This window comes from Bactrocera oleae, chromosome 5 (genome assembly GCF_042242935.1).
Source record: "Bactrocera oleae isolate idBacOlea1 chromosome 5, idBacOlea1, whole genome shotgun sequence".
Taxonomy (NCBI): Eukaryota; Metazoa; Arthropoda; class Insecta; order Diptera; family Tephritidae; genus Bactrocera; species Bactrocera oleae.
In genome coordinates, this window is record NC_091539.1 from 14,629,129 (window position 1) to 14,629,996 (window position 868).

At 41.1% G+C, this 868-nt stretch overlaps 1 protein-coding gene across 1 annotated transcript; it reads right to left on the minus strand.

Moving 5' to 3' along the window:
- Positions 1 to 616: 616 nt before the first annotated feature.
- Positions 617 to 868, minus strand: LOC138857320 (ctenidin-3-like). Its single transcript, XM_070109700.1, has one exon. The coding sequence runs from the start codon at positions 866 to 868 to the stop codon at positions 617 to 619; it is 252 nt and encodes an 83-aa protein (XP_069965801.1).

Here is an 868-nt window from a genome sequence, read left to right on the forward strand (position 1 = left end):
CCAACTAAGCGGGATTCCTGTAATTAAACGAATTGTTCAATTAAACGAGTACCGGTTAATTGATTCCCCGGTTAATTGAACCAACAAATATGCAATTTTTGAAGTGCAACTCTCCTGGGGATACTGTTGTTTGTTTGATGACAAAGGGATAGTTGATAACATATGTATAGAAGGTAGAGTTGAATTACATTATGGCTTTAGAATAGAAAAACCATTCAGCGATTTCGATTAGGTATACATACCATACATACATATGTATGTAGATACCATACATATCGTCAGTTTTTTCTTTTATTTTTAAATTCGACTTCAAATTAAATCCCTGCCTCATTTTATTTTTCCCTTGTAGAGAAGAGACCTTTGCGTCATAACGCAAAGAAATATTATATTTTACACATGTACATTCGAAAGAGGAGTTCTTGTTACATTCTTACACTGATCTTAAAGCAAGGAATTGACTTTACAACTAGAATATTCTGACTTCATTAACTAGAAACTAGATATTGAATCATGTTGCGCGAATGCAGCACTGAAATAATTTGCACAATTTTTTTATGATTTTCTGATTTTTTTATTTCTTAAGCCAAAAATATAGTGCTTTCCAATTCCAAAGTATTTAACGGCCTGCGCCACCACCTCCACCAAAGCGTCCACCACCGCCGCCGCCACGACGACCACCACCACCACCGCCAAGGCGTCCGCCACCACCATAAGGTCCACCACCGCCGCCACCACCATAAGGACCACCGCCGCCACCATATGGCCCACCACCACCTCCACCGTATGGACCGCCGCCACCGCCACCTCCTTGCGCTTGACACGCAACAACCAAACACACCAAGAGCAACAGTGCAGCGAAGAACTTCAT